Here is a 16,420-nt window from a genome sequence, read left to right as displayed (position 1 = left end):
GTAGTAATGCAAAATCATGTGTTTTTGGTTTGAAAATTTGGTCGCCTAGAAATATTTCAGATGCTTTAATTAAATACTGCGAGTAGAATACATCCTGGCTTTTGAAATAATCGAGAATTTTTTAGATAAGTCTTTTTATAAGCCCAGAAAAAAATAATGTCTAAGGCCTATAAAAACTGCTTTAAAGTTCATAATCTCCTACTTACAAACCCATTTTCGGTTATGATTTTATTGTATAATGTGGCAAATTAAGTTATTTATAAAATGATCGGAAAAAAATAAAATATTTATGCCTGAACATCCACAAAATAAAATTTAAGGCACTTTTTGGCCATGTTTTTTTCTTGCATAAATCAAAACTGGCGGATGATATAAAGCGGGAATCTAAACCTTATCGCCATCTACGTAAGGGGTGTTATTGATAGCGGCTCGATATAAAATATTACACGACGTAGTGCATTGCCTTAAATTAATTTTAAAGAAACGGGGGAGAATTATGATTACTAGGCTTTTTACACGACTTAGAATAACATAACTCTCTTCAGAAACATCCTATTTTATAGTAATAAGTTTGTGTGGTTATTTGCTAAAGACGGTGGAAAATTTATTAATGGCAATCAACGCAAAGCTGATGATGTTGTAGCTGAGTCTCTTTGCGAGGGCGGAATTGCCGACCAGCAGCTTGTAAAAGGCGAAGAACAACAGAGCCTTGGAGAACTGGTGCAGGAGGTACATTCTGAAACAAATGGATTTATTGGACATTGTACAACAGCGATTTGGAGAACATTTTGCAGTTGTTGAATATTTAATTAATATTATCGAAGGAAGCAAACCCTTTGTGATGTGACATTATATATTAAATGAAAAATACACTTTGTAAAACACCACTTTTATTTTGAATTAATATTAACAGCCAACCAGGTTTCGCTTAGCTAAAGTTTCGTCAGGGCTTATTATATCAACTAAAGTTATTTTCATACAGACACATATACATGGTGTCCGGAAACTCGTAGTACGAGGCATATCCAGAAAGTAAGTGTACTGAGGCTCTCACGACCGAATGAATTTATTTTCGATATGTTGGCTACACTTACGTGTAGCCTGACTCTTCCCCTCCAAAATGAGACCTGTTCAAGGTCAGTACGTTGAGAAGTGTCAACGCGACAACACGTTTCGTGAAAAATGTCAATCCAATCTCCCGCCAAATGCGAAATACGCGGCGTCATCCGTTATCTCGTTTGGAAGGAAAAACCTCCGTTTGAGGTTTATAATGAGGTTAAAACTGCATATGGTGATAAAGCTATGAATTGTACGATTGTGTTCAAGTGGTATCGCGAGTTTAAAAACGGTTCTCACCTCTTCACCCTCCACCAAAAAGTTCAAAACCACAATTTCAGCCAAGAAAATCGTGGCATCCGTGTTTTGGGACTGTCAAGGCATAATTTTGATTGAATATCTGCCTCAAGTGGAGACCATCAACTCTGCAAGATACTGTGAGACCCTAAAAAAATTGCAGAAGGCGATTCATAACAAGAGGAGAGGCATGCTGACAAAGGGAGTCAGCCTGCTGCACGACAATGCCAGACCACACACGGTCAACGCCACGAAGGAACTGCTTGCTTCGTTTAAATGGGATATCCTGAACCACCCCGCGCATTCCCTTAACCTAGCACCTTCAGATTATTATCTCTTTACCTCCCTGAAGCTGTACATGGGTAGAAAAAGGTTTTTAACCGACGAGGAGGTAAAGGAGGAGGTGGAAAAGTGGACGAAGCGGTTGGCGGGAAACTACTTCGAGGAAGGCATCAAAAAGTTGATCCCCCGCTTCACCACCTGCATTGAGAGGAATGGCGACTATGTCGAAAAATAGCTTACATATGTACTACGGTAACCATGTAATTTTTTTGTTTCAATAAAAAGATTTGTAACCTACAAAAATTCAGTACACTTACTTTCTGGATACGCCTCGTACAAGCGGGAAACTGGTGAATCTACATCACATTTGGAGTCGATTTTGTAGTATATATTTTTTTGATTTGAGCTTTCGTTTTCGAGTAAATCGAGTCAGAATATGATTTTTTTTATCAGATTCTTATAAATTATTACTGAAGATCAAAGTACCCAACTAATTAAAACTATTTAAAAGTAAAACAAATAAAGAAACCCGGATTTAAAGCATTATTTTGAAATCACCCTTCATTTAATCCGGTGTAATCATAAAATATTTCTGCTCTGCAGGGTTAAAACATCTGTTGTTCTATAATATTCATACCTATCTCTGACATATTCGCAAAAAAAATTTTAACTCTGAAATAGCCGAAAAATATTTTTTTTTTTTGATGAAAATGCTCAAATCAAAAAACTTTATGTTTATTTGGGTTCCCCATGTGGTGTAGATTCTCCAGTTTCCCGCTTGTACTACGAGTTTCCGGACACCATGTATATAGAAGAAAATAAAAACAATGAGTGAAAGAGATAGAAATAAAATACACGAGTGAAAGAGATAGAAATAAAAGAGCAGACACCTTATTAGTGCTAGAACGAGAAAGGATGTATACTGATTACAGGATGGGTAGGAAGGGAGGAGGAAGGGAGGAAACAGTTTTATCAGAGGTTAACGGAATAAATTAAATATATATCTGTATGAAAATAACTTTAGTTGATATAATAAGCCCTGACGAAGCTTGAGCTAAGCGAAACCTGGTTGGCTGTTAATATTAATTCAAAATAAAAGTGGTGTTTTACAAAGTGTATTTTTCATTTAATATTTAATTAATATTTGGGTTATTGGAAATTTTATGATTACTCGAGCGATTCTTTGCATATTATGGCAAATTTGCAAAAAAGTTTTGAGCGATCTCTTGTCATAGTAAGCCAAATTTATTTAACCTAAAAATATAGTATCAGCAACGAAATCTAAGTGGATTCATAGGATTTAAACCACAGTAGGCAGTTCATATGTTCCAGTATTATTATTTTGAGGAATGGTATTAATTAAATACTACTAGACTACCAATGAGCTTAGAATGGTGGTCGAGAGAACTCGAATATATGTATATGACATGCAATGTATATAAATATATATAAATTTATTTTTTTACATTAACTCCACCCAGGAGGCCACAAGGAAAACCATTTTCCTAAGATGGGCAAATGCCTTCTCCGGGATGTGGTTTTTTATGGAAAGGAAGAATTTCTGGGTAGGAAAAAGGCGGGATGAGGGGTGGGTATGAATCTGTGGGTCAATGTGTCTAGGATTGACGGACGTATAAATCCATCCGTCCCACTGCTGTGCAAGGCGATGGGCCGAGAGAGTCCAGAGGGAGAAGTCAAAAGGTCTCCCTCAACCAGTCTCTCCCTATCTGGCCCGCCACCCAGTAGGTGAGCAAATGCTTCCGCCGCCAAGAACTAGACAAACCTCATACCAAAAATTCAGGCACCCCTGCTAAGTCACCAAACGTAGCAAACAACTCCAAAATTTAAATAAATTATTGATGGTCTAGATTTTGTTACGTCCAGAATAAAATCAATCCAAAATCTGTACCTCTTCATGTGCTTTATCGCCTTGGGAATATCCTTGTCCTTCTCCTTGAGAATATATCGCCTCACCCCGAGGACGTACTGCTCCATGTACGGAACCCACTTGATATTAGTGACGTCTATGTCGAACACTTTGCGATCCGACTCGGTCAGCTTGCTCTGAAGGTGCAGCACGTTCGTATTCAGAAAGGTCCACTCGTGCGTCGTAAAGTACTCCAGGATCTGTAGCGACTTGATCATCTTGTTTTGCACGCGGACCATGCTGGCACTGCAAAAATATGAAAATAATTTCTTGTTTGGAGGAAACCCACATTTTTACTGCACTGTAATGCAATAATTTGTAAATATTGAATGAACTCAGTAAACAATATGACAGATATCTTAAAATGAACAAAATTAATCAAAACGTTCCGGCTTAGCACTGATGTCATGGATACTGCCTGAGATGCCATCGTGTACACAAATAGAATCTAAGCCAAAATCCTCCATTATTTGGCACTCCAAAATTAATATTAAATTGTAATTTTGATAGTAAAACATGTTTAAAACAATAAACTTACACTGAATATTGAAAAAAGAATGAAACAAAAATTTTATGCGGCTATGGTTGAGGACTACTAACGGGACACTGCCATCTCAGGAGACACATGCAGTTATTGGGAGTGGAAAACACCAATAGATGCAGAATATGTGAAGAGGATGAAGAGACTCCAATTCACCTTTCGTGCCAATGTCCCACTCTGTTGGGAACAATTCTCAGATACCTGAGAAGACACATTGTAACCATTGAACTAGGGGACATGGCCTGATATTCAATGACAACTCTGGTGAACTTTATCAAATGGACCATGCTACTATTAAAGGAGTGAGGTAAAATGGGGGGTAGCACAATGGGCCAATGTGCACGGTGTTCATAGGAACTAGCCAACCGTCTCCACTTTATAATAAAATAATAATGGTTGAGAACTCAACGAAAGAACTACTAACGTATTCAAATGGAGACGTTTTGCGGGATGACTATGTCTGGACACCAGAAGACTAAAGAAGAAGAACAAGAAAGAGATCACCATTTACCTTCCTGATTCTTATTGGTGTCAAGAGATGGCGTACTTAATATAGGCATGTATTGAACACTCACGGTTGTTTCTTGCCCAGCATTTTAGCTGTGAAGTCGAAAAGGTAGGCTGGGAGTAGCTGGAATATGCCGACACAGATGAAGTTTAGAGTTCTGAAAATAAAAATAAATACCATATTATTATTTTTTTGGCGTAGTACTTAAACATATGCATAAGTAGCTCTACTTTTACTAAAACTTATCCTTTTCAATATCACCTTTCGTAGACTCAGAAATAATGAACTGCTCTTCCTACAACATTCGACTAATTTGCAATACTTTCACCACAGTCCAGAATGTGTAGACTAGTCAACTCATGTTTTATCTGTCTCTAAGCAAGTGAAGAAGTATTATAAGTACACGTAACAGCGGTTCTGCCAAGGTCTGTTATCTATGTGAGGATATTGTGTCAGCGCTCTTTATTAGCAGCAGACACATGTCAGCGCTATATTAGCAGCAGACATATACCTGAACGGATGACGAACCTCGTGCTGGCACTGTTGGTGGACGCGGTAGTCTCTCTCACTGCAGCAGCTGGTACAGTTCCTTCACCACCTAGGATTCTTGCAGCAGAGTATCCATCTTCTATCTTCGTCGAACGTCACAGCGGTGCTGCCAAGGTCTGTTATCTATGTGAGGATATTGTGTCAGCGCTTTATTAGCAGCAGACACATACCTAGATGGATGACGAACCTCGTGTTGGCACTACTGGTGGACTCTCTCGCTTCAGCAGCTGGTCCAGTTTCTTCACCACCTAGGATTCTTGCTGCAGAGTCTCCACCTTCTATCTTCATGTCACCTGTTCCTGTTTTTCATTTTACTTTACTTAACTTCACTTTATTTTGGTAATATATATTTTTTTAATAACTGTAAAGCGCCCCTGAGGTGATAACTCACAAAAGCGGCGCTTTAAAAATTGTCCAGTATTTATTTATTTATATACGACTTCTAGCAACGTCTTGACGTGACTTATCACTTCTATCTCACAAAACGTTTATGTCTTTTGTGTTTGCTTTCATATACCATCCTTTACTTTGATAGTTAACACTATTATTTTGTGTTACCGATTTTGTAAATTGGACGTAAATCCACTAATTAGTAAATAAATAAACATTGAGTTTCTAAGAAAATAATTGTGGGCCTGGTAACAGTTTCCATGGCTGTATTGTACCTTTTAATTAAAAAAATTATCGCAAAATTCATAATAAATGGCTTAAGAACAAATGGTGAAATATATTTATGTATACATTCAAGTATTTACACACCAATGAAGAGAACTAGCTCTTGTGTTTAGTGTAGGAGTAAATATGAATATCGCAGAGTGTATTATAGTATAGGACGTGGTAACATTAAAAAATATTATTATGGTTCTAAATTAAGTTATTGCATTTTGTTAAAATGCAGGAATTTTGATGTTATATTTATGTCTTAATGATTAATTAAGTTATAATTGTTTCAAATAACTTTGAATATTTTTAATATTGAGTCTTTATTATAGATTTCTCAATTTTTGGAACTTGAAATTTTGAAAATTGTTGTTGAAGGGAATGTAGGTTGTTTTTCAAAAATTACTTTAATAATTAGTCTTTGTACCACCTTTACAGGGCTTACAATTTTTTCCCATCCAATAATTCCATACTGAATTAATGACTGGGCGAGGGCGTAATATACTTTTTTTTTAAATTATCTAACTTAAGAATATTTCTTAACACTTTCCAGGTCATGCCCGGACCCTGTTCGGTATGCATTTTTCTGCAAGTTGGTCGGCATTTTATTCACCTTCTATCCTCATCCGGTCGAGTAAGAACTCCGTTCGTGTAGATATTTTCGGCTAATAATTGGTCGAGTCCGAACTGTGTTCGTGTTTGTTTGCATATTTTTCCCATCTAAACAAGTGTTTGTGAGGTGTTTGATACGCCTAGCACGGTTCAATGATAACTCCTCAAAATGACAATTCAACACACCTTTAAAAGGTGATATAAAGTCATTAAAGCCTATTTTACCCAGATTTGTTTCATGACTTTTCATAACTTTATAAGACTTTTTATAGGTGTGTTGAATTGTCATTTTGATGAGTTATCTGGTCACAGCTTAGCACGCATCCAAAGTCGCGGCCTGGAAAGTGTTAATCTAATAAATATATACATAAATACATTTTCTAATGCTTAACAGGTTCACATACGTGTTTGTTTCATTTCACATGTTCGTCATGAGCCATTAGTTATTATGAGTATAATTTGGGTTTAGTATGGTTTGGGTTTATTCATTGAGAACAGATTATAAAGTGTTTATTTGGCATTAATTGACAGCAGGTTTGTATCAAAGCAGTGTTTTAGAATTTGCACGTCATTATTTGAATTTTTCTTTACAATATTCCAGTCCTGACCCTTTACTATGATGAGCGTGCGATCCGCGTAAGAAATAACGCTTCCGCTAAGGTTTTGTTTAAAAATATCGTTAACATATATGATGAAAAGTAATGGACCCGAGTAATTACAGAACAACAATTCTAAAAATTTATTTCTTTTTGTGTGTACCTAGAAAGAGTAGAAAACAATATAATAATCAGCTTTGTGAAGAGTTAATCTGTAGATTGCCTTTTCCGTTAAACATGTTAGGTAGGACTTCTTTTATTGGGATGCACAGTGCTCACTGTACACTCACTGGTGTGTGTTTGGTATGTCTTACCTGTTGGTCTTGAAGCCTCCGCCCGGATACCACAGGATGTCATCGAAGGGATGCTTGGCCATTTGCTGCTTTCCCCATTTCTCCATCTGCCCCCACAGGATGGGGTTGGACTGGCCGGTGGTGACATTGTACACCTTGAGCGGGGCGTGTCTGTGGAGCAAACATTTTACATTTTTTTAGTGTCACTCAGATGACAGGACAATGAAAAGCATAGAAAAAGAAAGTCTGATGTCGAAAAGACAGTCTGACTTCGTGGAAAGAGATTGGAGCAAGATGGAATGTCTGAGGACGAAAGGAAAATGGCTAATTAAAAACAGAGATAGTTTAAAAATTTGTGGATAAAGTTAAATTCTGCTCTGAGATGTTCCGTCATTATTATGATATCAGTATTTACGCCTACATTATTTATTGAACTGAGGTAATTTGAGACAGTGTTGTGTTCTTCTTGGGATACAGATAACATCAACAAGTTTTGGTTCCTAATATCCAGGTTGTGGTGTTTGAATTTCACGCGAGGCTGCCAACATAAACCGTTATTCCTGCATGTTATTAGGTGCATAACCAACTTACTAATGTTGATGCCACTGTTATAAATTAGGATCCCTTTAAATTAAACTCCGTTATTGTTGAGAGCAAACTGAATTAATTTAATCACAAATGAATATGATATGATTAGACACTTTTTACAGTAAAATACTCTAGATACAGGCCAGTTCCTGTGATTCTTTAGGAAAGGTGAAACCTTTGATTGTTTTTGAGCAAGAGAGCGTTTTTAATGAAACCTAACCTTTTATAACAGCCACTGTGAAGACTAGCTAAGTTACTTAAAATAATGTCCAAGAAGAAAATTGGACATTGTCACATCACCTATAGCAAATTTAAGATAGATCTAACTGTTGTGCAAACTATATTTTATGCAATTTTTATCGCTTTTACAACGTATCGATGGATTAGTATGGTGATATACATATCAGCCTGTCTGGAATCCCAAATACACTTACTATGTCAATAATATAGAGCGCATACAAAATAAATTTATTAAGTACCTAGGTTATAAATACAACAATAATTATATCTGCACTCTCCAATCCCTGAAATCCAGGCGAACGGTAGCTGACATGACATTTCTCCATAAAATAATACACAACGAAATAGACTGCTCAGAACTTCTATCCCAAATAAATTTTAACACCCCATCTAAAAGAACTCGACACACCAACTTTTTTTACACAACTAGTAATAATACAAACGCTGCAGCCAATTCCCCTATTTCTCGCATCCTTCAAACATTCAACTCAATTCAAACAAGCACAAATACCGATATATATTTGATTCTCTCCCTCTATTTAAGAAAAACTTTTTTAGCACACTGAATTCGCCCACATAACACATACAACCACACACAGACTCACATGCACACGTACACACACACACAAACAGTCACACACACCTCTCTCCTTCCCCAGCACACTAATTAACTTAACTTAAAAATGTAACTTAACCGTAAAATGTATAATATACCTCATATGTATATATGTCAGCGACATGTCATTGGTACCAATTATTGTACTAACTTTTATAACTTTGTAACTATTTTCATCTATGTAATTATGTACTGTTTGTTTCTGCAATAAACAAAAATAAAAATAAATAAATAAATATCCTTTTGGCACCCATTTCAATGGAGGTTGGTACTGTATTTACGTTTTATTACAGTTTTTACTTAAAATTAAAATGAATTACTACATTATGTTCTTTTTTAAAATAAAGTGATTGTCTTAGTAAATAGTCAACAATACATAATTAAAAGATCTACATCAATTTAATATGTTAATGAATGCTTTTGTTCATGGTTTTCCATAAATAATTCATCTGCTCTTAACACGAAGAGCGTTTAAAATAGCAGTCATCATTGTGAAAAATCTCCTAGTATCCTCATAGCGATGGATATTGATTTCCTTTATCATCAATATTAAATCGCTATCATTATTCTAAAATTTATAATCAGTAAATTAACTTTAATTGATGATTCCGGGTTCTTGTAAGATCCGCAAAAAAATACTGATTTGAAATATTGTTAATTTATTAATAGTCTGGTGAAATTTTTCGTTTCCCTGTTAAAAATGGGACTGCGGCCCATAACGAATGAATTGAAAGAGTTCTTAACAAACTATCAGTAAAAAGCGAATGTTTTATTAGGACGAAGGATCACGTGTTCATACAAATACTGATATTAATATTGACATACTGGTATTGTCGCATTCCGTCATGATATCTATTAGGAAAAGAACACGTGTTCTCGATATATTCTGAATGACTAATATTATTATATCAAGTTATTTTTAACAGGATAATTTTTCTATATTAATTATAAGATGTGAATCATAAGATGTAACAACTCACGCTGCGCAGCTCGACTGTGGCGATTCATTTTGTCTGTAGCTTTAATTTAGTTTACCCCATGAAATCTTGTTCAATGAATTTAAATTTGCTTTGAATTTAAGGGTCATTTTGAAAATTGGGTCTGATCATGTGAGGAATATTTTAACCAAGCGACAAAGTAGGCACCTACCTATAATGTAATATTTGAACAGAAAATTATTTTAGTTGTCTTTTTCAAAATTGTAATTATCATATCCCGTGATTTTTCACGGGTCAGCGGTAGTGCAATCAGAGAAAGACGCCGCACTTCATGGATTCGAATGAAGCTGTTGCAGTTCCACAGAGTTGTTCCTGGTTGCAGCCTGCAACAGGACATGGCATCAGAAGAACAACAAAAATGTATTGTAATTGATATTTATATTTGTTCTTACTTCTCTCTGGCAGTGTTCCAGGCTGCCACTATCATGGCGTTGATGCACAGGTCCACTGGGATGATGTCGGACACCAGGTCACGGTCGCAGATCATGGAGCGCAGGATGCCCTTGCCGCCGCCCGCCAGAACGCCGCTCGGCCCGTTCAGGTTGTCCACCCAGCCGGCCGTCGGGGAGGAAAGGGTGGCTGATACTGGAACACAGAGAGATAGATCAAAGGTTAGAGTACTCAGTGAACAGGACACTGGGACCCTAACCGAACCAGGCAACTACTCGATATGGACAGAAACTCACTGAGGGAACTGGTAGGACTATTAACGGGACACTGCCATCTCAGGAGACACATGCAACTGTTGGGAGTGGAAAACACCAACATCTGTAGGAAATGTGAAGAGGAGGAAGAGACTCTAATTCACCTATGGTGCCAATGTCCCGCTCTGCTGGGAATAAGGCTCAGATACCTGGGAAGACACAGTGTGGAACCAGAAGACATCGCCACATATCCAATGACAGCCCTGGTGAACTTCATAAAAGGGACCGGGTTACTGGCAAGGGAATGAGGTAAAATGGGAGATAGTACAATGACATACAAGTGCTCGCGGGGAACGTAAGTAAACCGCCTCCGACTTTAAAAAAAAAAAAAAAAAACAGGACACTGCCTTAATAAGAAATTTCCATTCGATAAGACAATTTTACATTCGTTTCCAAACGCCGCGGCACCACTTGAACAGCCCTCGTTCCCTGTTCAAGTTATTGCTATCCTTCTGATAATAGTTTAAGTATAGGTACAGCTGTCATTTTGAAAATATTAGCTTTATCGAACCTTATAAGACTAGGATTATTTATACAGCACAGGCAGATATATCATGGGTTATCCCGTTAAACTACAACTAAGCAGTTTGTTTCACAGGATGTACATTTTTTTATTAGGTACAATATTTTTTACAATTCAAGTTTTCCAGTAATGTAGGCCTCACTGGGTGGCTTGTCCGTGCTGAGGCCTTCATTTTATAATATGAAATATAAACTACATTATACATTTTATGAGAAAAAATATACATTTAAAATTAAAAATACATAATAATATATTTAAAATTAAAAAAAAAAAAATAGTACATTGAAAATAATCTTGTGTGTTTGTGAGTGATGTGTGTTTATATTGGTTTTGTGTGTTACGTGTAGGTTTTATTTTTATTTTATGCTATGAAATTTTGGTAATATTGTCTTTTTTGTTCTTTAATCCATTTTGTAATTTTGTGTGTGAATTTATTTTTATTTTCCTCAATTTTAATTTCAAGTCTTAAACTGTTGAAAGCTTTTATTGCATGGTATTGGTAGTGTCTTTGTCCAAAGCTTGAATTTACTGTCGGAGTTTTTATGTTTTCTTTGTACGCTTGTCTAACTGGTAATTTAGATTTAATTATGAATTTTTTTTTTACATGTTCAATTACAATGTGAATGAATGAAACCAATCACTCAAAGCATTCCCAAGCTATATTAATAACAATGAACATGGAGGAATGAGGAATCTGAAACGACACCTGAGGCTCTAAACTGGCTAAAAATCTCGATGTTCATTAAGAAGTAAGCTCTAAATTACCAATGCTCGGTCTTATGATCGTGATGGGCATTCCTGCGCCCTCCTTCTCCAGGGTATGTTCCGCCATGGCCTTGGTGAAGGTGTAGGTGTTTGGGTGCTTTCCAATGAATCTGCAAAAGTAAATAATATGTTAATACAAAAAAATAAATATAAAGTTGTCTTCCTTAAAAGGAGATTTTTTATTTTATTTTATTTGGTTTTACGCCCAGCCGGACTTTTACATGCATTTTTAAACAGAATATCTAGTAAGCTATCGAAAAAAAAATAATAAAGCTGATCAATATAAAATAATTTAGTTCAACATGTAACAGTAACATAACATATTATAGAAACTAGAACAATACTACATATAAGACAAATCACTAAAATTACATTATTATAATTTGTAGGATTCAACAAAGTGCTGGTATGGATTACGCATAATTCTATAAATGAAGTCAATAAATATATCAATAGTACCCCTAAACTTGTTACCCAGATCATGCATCCTATTGGTCAGTGAGTGTGTCTGATAGTTGGTTGTGTATGTATTGCAGAATAATGTTATATTTTGTCTTGTATTCCTAATCGGCACATGGAATTTAATAGTGGCAACGGTGGCAGGACTCTCAATTAAGTTTTTAATGACTCTGGGTAACATAACCAGGGCTAACATAATTCTCCTGTCAGACAGGTGATGATTTGTTACGAAGTTTTGAGATGGCATGTGACCACTGAAGTGTATAATATACTTAAAACATCGTTAGAGTGACAAGTGCCCATTTGTTAGTTTTAAAGCGTTAGCAATCCCAATCCTCTCGTGCTGAGCACTAGATTGAGTGTTCTCAAACTCTGCCAACTCACTGGTTTTTTGAGATGTTTTAATAATAAAAGAAATCATAGGTTAAACTTGAGGTATTAAAGTTTACTTACTTGGGCGTCATTGTCTCCATCATTTCATCATCAAGGCAGTCAAGGCACTGCATGAGCCTGTCGATATCCCCTGGTGGTGGATAGATCACCTCATCCACTACTTGGCGCTCGCAGTTGCAGTAGGCAGTGCTCACGTGAACGAAGGCCTAGAAAAGTTTCAATGTGTTATTAATTTACAAACTAAGCAAGTCGTCCAAGACCCTAAAAAATGCCAATCTAAGCAAGTCGTGCAAGAACTGAATCCAGTTTGAAGGACCAAATGTTTTCATTTTTAATTTATTGACCCTATAAAATGCCAATCTAAGCAAGTTGTCAAAGAACTGAATTCAGTTTGAAGGACTAAATGATTGAATTTTTTGTTTACTGACCCTGTAAAATGCCAATTTAAGCAAGTTGCCCAAGAACTGAATCTCGTTTGAAGGACCAAATGTTTTAATTTTTAATTTACTGACCCTATAAAATGCCAATCTAAGCAAGTTGTCAAAGAACTGAATTCAGTTTGAAGGACTAAATGATTGAATTTTTTGTTTACTGACCCTGTAAAATGCCAATCTAAGCAAGTTGTGCAAGAACTGAATCCGGTTTGAAGTACCAAAGGTTTAAATTTTTAATTTACTGAGCCTAAGGTTAAATGCAGAGTTAAGCAAGTCGTCCGAAGATTAAATCGAGTTCGAAGGACAAAATGTTTGAAATCGAATTGTGAAGTAGGATTTTGATTCAGCATAAATTTTGTTTAGAAGTAAAACCATTTCCCCTCATTATCTATAAAGATTGAATAACAGTGGTAAATGTTAACTAAAAACAAATTATTTGAAATTAATATCATCAAAGAACTAATTCTCAGTGAAAATATGAATCAGGAGAGGGAACAGAAAATAAGGCACGGTCGTGGCTGAGACTCAGAACCTCTAGTCTATCGGGGACTGGCGCCTCCACCAGTTAAAGGATTAGAGATTTATTGAAATAAATTATTTCAAAAATAGTTAAATATTACAATGAGGTGTAAAAGCTTCAAATTACATTCGATGAGTCGAAAATGGCTAAGGTAAAACATAAATAATAATAATAATGTTTGGATTAATTGTATAACGCCGTTTTCGTGAGAAAATCACCTCAAGGGCGCTCAACAACTTATGTATTGAATATATTCCCTTCACTTAGACGTATAACTTATACTAGTGGCTTATAAATAAGTTTAATAGCTAGTGACTTAAAACTAGTGGCTTAAAACTAAGATTAGTTGAAAACTACTCCGTTGATTGTTTATTACCATGATAACCTAATTTGAGATTTTATTGGAAAACTACTTAGCTTCCTGCTGGAGGTTTTTAGGTCGTGCTTATGTTGTGTGATGTGTCAATTATGCGTGCAGACTGAAGATATAAAAATATCTAAAAAAATTTTAAAAAGCATTTTGAGTATTTTGCACATTTATGACAAATAAAAGTAAGTTTTAAAAAAATGCAAAAGTTTTTCCACTTCAAAAACGTCCCAATGTAGTTCCTCGGGAGTCGTAAAAATTGACGATAGCCAGTCCGAAACAGTGAAGTATTTGTCCTTGCTGTCTGTCAACACGTTTACATTAACTCCACACAAGGTGGCCTTGATTAATTTGGAGATGATGCTTGGATGGTCTTTTTGGAGAGAGGAAGGAGTGAACATTGAACATTAAATTCGACAATGTGAAATAAACAATGTGTCCTCGCATTAGTTAAATATGCCATGCTGTGAGGGACTGGGGATATTAATTTTTCCGTTGGTTACTTATATATGAACTCACCTCCAATTTGACCATCTTTTTGGCGATATTGACCATGCGCCTCGTGCCCAGGATGTTGAGCGTGACGCTGAGCCGAAGAGCCTCGTCGAAGCGCACTGTGGCAGCGCAGTGGAACACAACGGACACACAGGCCTGCACGGTGCGCAGGTCCTCCGCGCTGATGCCCAGGTCCGGGTGCAGCATGTCGCCGTTGATGATCACGATCTTGTCGAGCCGCTGCGGCCACTGTCGCCGAAGGACGTCGAATATCTGCATAAGATAAATATGTAACATTTCATTTTTGATTAAATGAATTGGGGAACTGCCGCCGAATATCATTTCTTTGTATGGGATTTGTCACTTTGAAAGATGACAGACGCGTAATTACGGCGCTCCGTAAATTGTTCTGATCCCTTCTTCTGCCGTATGTAAGAGAGAGGGTCGCATAATTTTCAAATATAGCCTGGCTAGCAGATCGCAGCGCATATCGTCACCACGCTCACACTTATAACACATCATCTTTTTAGGTAAGACAGATATGTATGGGATTGTATGACCAGCAATATGGAGTTATATAAAACGATTTGAACTTATAGCGTAATCTGTCCTTAACCCTTCATTACTTTCATCACATTTGTTCAGTTTGCAATGTTTTCGATGTATTTCAAATGCGCTATATACATCTCATTTTTTTTAATTTTCCGCAAAAACAAATACTGTTTTAGAAACTAGATAAACTATCTTTCCGGTATGCATTTAAAATAAACATTACTATTTCTAAATAATAAAATTCTAATATAAAACGTGAAAAATGTTATCAAAAATGATAACTACATTGTTACTTCAGTTTTTACTCCAATCATAGAAAAATTGAGAGAACTCGATATTTCGAAAACACTTCCGTTTTTTGGGGGGAATTTGTAATAAAACTCTACCGTCACTTTTATCTCGTTCATATAATAAAAAATAAGTATTACTTTTTAAAGTTAAACCGATTGTTACCATAGCGGCGCGGAATGATTATTATTATTTTTGGCTATTTTTAGTATTTTATTAATGTATTACAGTTTAAATATTTGAGACAAACTGAATAGATTAATTACTTATCTTTCTAACTTTAAAAAATAATGTATTTCAGCATGATAGAAAAAAAGATAAATATACTTTTTATAAAATATGGACGCCCGGTCATATAGGAGGGGTTAAAACGGCTGTCACCAGCGTTGCCCGGCGTGATGTCAGCGCCGCCGAACTCATAGATAAAATGGTGGCAAATCGAAAAGGGCACAATTTAAATCGTTGTAGAAAATTTATTCGACTACATAAAAATACCAAATAATATATTTAAAAAATCTATTTTTTGTAGTTTTGCATAAACTATTATGATATTTAAGTTTTTTTTATTTAGTTTTATTATTATTATGCTTTTAGTTTTTTATTTATTTTTTATTTAGGAATTTTATTTTTTTAACTAGCTTATTAACTATAATGACGCTACTTCCCAGTTCAAACACGAGAATTTATTCCTCAATTGGGTTAGGCAGTTTAGTTAAAAAAATAAATATGTACATTTTTGTAATAATAATCTCGAACTGATCTGCATTTTATAATATTTATGTAGTTGGTATATTAAAAAATACAAAACGGTGGAATTTAAACTTGAAGGTTATTTACCTCCAGACAATGACAGATGCCAACTGTTTCGGTCAAATTGTGTCGCATAATATAAGAATAAATCGTTAAATTGATTTAAGATTATTTGAAAGACAAAAAGACCAGATTTATGTCCAACAAATAGTTCAAGATGATCAATGCTGCATTATGTAGTAAGGCTGTACAAATGAAACGAATTGAATAAAGTACTTACTGAAGTCTGTTTGAGTTGCTCCAATCTCTTCTCTGGAGAGACATCCTTCTTCCTCCTAAGAAGGACGAACACCTGGTTGATGCCCGGACAGGAACTCAGTAGCTTTTCTACCAAAACCTGGAAACGA

General features: G+C 35.7%; 1 protein-coding gene across 1 annotated transcript in view; it reads right to left on the bottom strand.

Moving 5' to 3' along the window:
- Window positions 1-246: 246 nt before the first annotated feature.
- The window catches only part of LOC149410776 (putative fatty acyl-CoA reductase CG5065), a 68,515-nt gene continuing 52,341 nt past the window's right edge, over window positions 247-16,420 (bottom strand). The window contains exons 3-11 of the mRNA XM_089647881.1: window positions 16,294-16,410; window positions 14,448-14,696; window positions 12,668-12,813; window positions 11,756-11,865; window positions 10,156-10,348; window positions 7,343-7,492; window positions 4,679-4,768; window positions 3,545-3,808; window positions 247-736 (exon numbers count right to left, since the gene is read on the bottom strand). Coding sequence (XP_089504007.1) covers window positions 580-736; window positions 3,545-3,808; window positions 4,679-4,768; window positions 7,343-7,492; window positions 10,156-10,348; window positions 11,756-11,865; window positions 12,668-12,813; window positions 14,448-14,696; window positions 16,294-16,410 — 1,476 coding nt within the window. The 3' untranslated portion in view covers window positions 247-579. The remainder of the gene's footprint in view (window positions 737-3,544; window positions 3,809-4,678; window positions 4,769-7,342; window positions 7,493-10,155; window positions 10,349-11,755; window positions 11,866-12,667; window positions 12,814-14,447; window positions 14,697-16,293; window positions 16,411-16,420) is intronic.

Source organism: Hesperophylax consimilis, chromosome 27 (assembly GCF_061612785.1).
Source record: "Hesperophylax consimilis isolate HC1 chromosome 27, BYU_Hcon_1.0, whole genome shotgun sequence".
Taxonomy (NCBI): domain Eukaryota; kingdom Metazoa; phylum Arthropoda; class Insecta; order Trichoptera; family Limnephilidae; genus Hesperophylax; species Hesperophylax consimilis.
Note: the sequence above shows the minus strand (reverse complement) of the source record. Positions and strands in the feature narration are given on the sequence as shown.